A 2,724-nucleotide genomic window follows, 5' to 3' on the forward strand; every position below is an offset into this window, starting at 1 on the left:
CCCCCCTCAGCCTTCTCTTGTGGAGGCTGAACAGGTTCAGGTCCCTTAGCTTCTCCTTGTAGGGCCTGCCCTGCCGCCCCCTCATCATGCAAGTGGCCCTCCTCTGGACATTCTCCATGATGTTCACAATCCTCCTGAAATGCGGCGCCCAGAATTGGATGCATACTCCAACTGTGGCCTAACCAGTGTCGCATAGAGGGAGAGGATCACTTCCTTGGACGTGCTTGAGATGCATCTGTGGATGCCTGACAAGGTATGGTTGGCCTTCCTGACCGCATCCCCACACTGTTGTCCCATGTTCATATTGACCTCAGGAATGAACAGGAGCATACATGGACATGGAATATATATGAATAACGAATAGGAACAATAATGAACAGGAACATGACATGGAACAGGAAGGGAAAGGATGGGCAGATCCTATCCTTGCAAAGTGATTCTGACCTTCACCTTGCTTCTGCCTTGTCCTGTCCCTGCACTTTCCCAGACCTGGTGACCCCCAATGGCTTAAATGTGAAGAAATTCTCAGCCATGCATGAGTTCCAGAACTTGCACGCCCAAAGCAAAGCCCGCATCCAGGAGTTTGTCCGGGGGCATTTCTATGGGTGAGTCATAGATTCCCATTCCCATCCCTCACCCCCTTGGAACCCATTCACAAACACAGTGGAAGCCAGCTGTCCTAGTTCCCAGCCCCCCACTGCTCCAACCCCCAGTCCAACTTCCCTTAGAGCTGGGAGAGAATCCAGGTGTCCCGGCTCAAACCCACCAGGCCCCACCCCTCTTCTTTTGTGCTGGAGTGCCCCTCCGGTGCCCCTATTGGTTGGTAATGGAAAGACACCAGCTGTCTTAACTCAGGGAAATCATGGGTTGCAGACAGCCCCGTGCCCACTCACCTGCCACTGGGATCACTGGGAGATATGGGGAGAGAGGCAGCTGCCCCTGGGTGGGGCGGTTACTATATAGAGATGCCTTGCTCAGCATTGATGCAGCCACATCTGGGGTGGAGCACGCTGGCCGGCTGTCTTTAACAAGTTCCTCATGCCCCACCCCCCTTGTAGACACTTGGACTTCAACCTCGATAAAACCCTCTTCTTCTTCATTGCTGGGCGCTATGAGTTCTCCAACAAGGGGGCTGACATCTTCCTGGAGGCCTTGGCCCGCCTGAACTACCTGCTGCGGGTGAGGTTGGGGTAAGGGCAGATTATGGGTGTCCCCTTAAGTCAGGCTGGTTTAGGGGGAGGGGGTCCCTTGTGCTGCCAGAAGTCTGTGTTCTGGGGGGTCTTACTGGGGTGTTTGGACTGGAAGTAGGGGACTCTTCCTTGGCATTGCTGTGGGATCTGCTAAAGGTGGTGTAGGGTGTCCAGTCCTTTGGGGAAGAATGGGGGCTCAGCTGTTCCCCGCTTTCTCTTGCTGGAGGGTGCCCGCCACTGCACTGTAGAAGCTTTGCCCCTCCTGACCACTGCTCTGGTGCTCTGCACAGGTGAATGGCAGCGAGAGCACAGTGGTGGCCTTCTTTATCATGCCAGCGCGGACCAACAATTTCAATGTGGAGACCCTCAAGGGGCAGGCCGTGCGCAAGCAGCTCTGGTGAGCATTTCAAACCCCACCCCCAAAATACCTTCCCAGGACCCAGGTGTTTGGGCTCCCATCCTTCCCTCAGCTCTAAATCCCTAGACCCCACAACCTGATTTCATAGACATTAAGGCTGGAAGGAACCTCGCAAGACTGGGTCCAGCCCTCTGCCCAAGGGTCAGGAAGTCAGCTGGGGTCAAATGGTCCCAGCAAAATAGGCATCCAAGTGTTTCTTGAAAGTGTCCAGAGTAGGTGCTTGCACCACCTTTGGCAGGAGTCTATTCCAGGCCCTGGGGACTCAGTAAAGAAGTTTTCCCTTATGTCCAGCCTAAAATGGTCTTCCAGGAGTTTGTGACCATTGGACCTTGTCTTCCCTTGGGGTGCCCTGGTGAACAGATGTTCTCCCGGTTCCTGATGCACACACCTTATGTCCTGATAGACTGCCACCAGGTCGTCCAGAGCCAGGGGTGGAACCCAGGCATCCAGGTTCCCACACTTCCCCAGTTCTGACTCCCTGGACTTTACAACCCTCCCACATCCAGGGGTAGAATCCAGGCACCTGGGCACCCATCCCCCGCTGTCTTTGATTCATTAGACTCCAGAACTCTCCTACAGCAATGGTTGAACGCAGGCTTCCGTGCTCCTGCCCTTTCCCCGTTCAGTGGTTTGCTGGAGTCTGTGCCATTTCCAAAGTCAAAGGAAGAACCCAGAGGTCTGGACTCCCACCCTCCCCAGGTGCAGTGGGGTACAGCCCATTCCCCTGTTGGAGCTGGGGTGGACCCCAGGCACCTGTCTTTTCCCTGCAGTGACCACCTTCTCTCTCTTCTTTCTTCTTCTTTCTGCTTCTTCTCTTTCTGCAGGGACACAGCAAATGCTGTGAAGGAGAAATTTGGGAAGAAGCTCTATGAGTCTCTCTTAGTGTAAGTGCTCCCCCAGTTTGGAGCAGTGGAGTTCAGAGTTGGGGGCGGTGCCAGCCTGTTGCTGTCCTCTCTAGCTGGGAAGGGGCTTAATGGGGGATCTGATCAAGAGGCAGGGATTGTGGGGGAAAGGGGAAGGGTTTGGGGGCTTAGGTTGGGCAGAGCAGGTACTGTAGGGTCCCTGGGGCGCAGGGGAGGGGATCCAGACTGAGGCTCTGTCCTTGCCCCCACACTG

At 55.1% G+C, this 2,724-nt stretch overlaps 2 protein-coding genes across 7 annotated transcripts in view; both read left to right on the forward strand.

Moving 5' to 3' along the window:
• Positions 1-2,724, forward strand: part of LOC109320799 (AP-2 complex subunit alpha-2) — a 621,923-nt gene that overhangs the window by 251,238 nt on the left and 367,961 nt on the right. The window lies entirely within an intron of this gene.
• GYS1 (glycogen synthase 1) overlaps positions 1-2,724 on the forward strand; it is a 25,311-nt gene that overhangs the window by 15,621 nt on the left and 6,966 nt on the right. For both annotated transcript variants that reach the window (XM_019551074.1, XM_019551075.1), the window contains exons 7-10: positions 488-605; positions 1,059-1,179; positions 1,481-1,587; positions 2,433-2,492. In XM_019551074.1, the coding sequence (XP_019406619.1) occupies positions 488-605; positions 1,059-1,179; positions 1,481-1,587; positions 2,433-2,492 (406 nt within the window). The remainder of the gene's footprint in view (positions 1-487; positions 606-1,058; positions 1,180-1,480; positions 1,588-2,432; positions 2,493-2,724) is intronic.

Source organism: Crocodylus porosus, unplaced genomic scaffold, assembly GCF_001723895.1.
Source record: "Crocodylus porosus isolate Cpor-Errol unplaced genomic scaffold, CroPor_comp1, whole genome shotgun sequence".
In the NCBI taxonomy this organism is placed as follows: Eukaryota; Metazoa; Chordata; order Crocodylia; family Crocodylidae; genus Crocodylus; species Crocodylus porosus.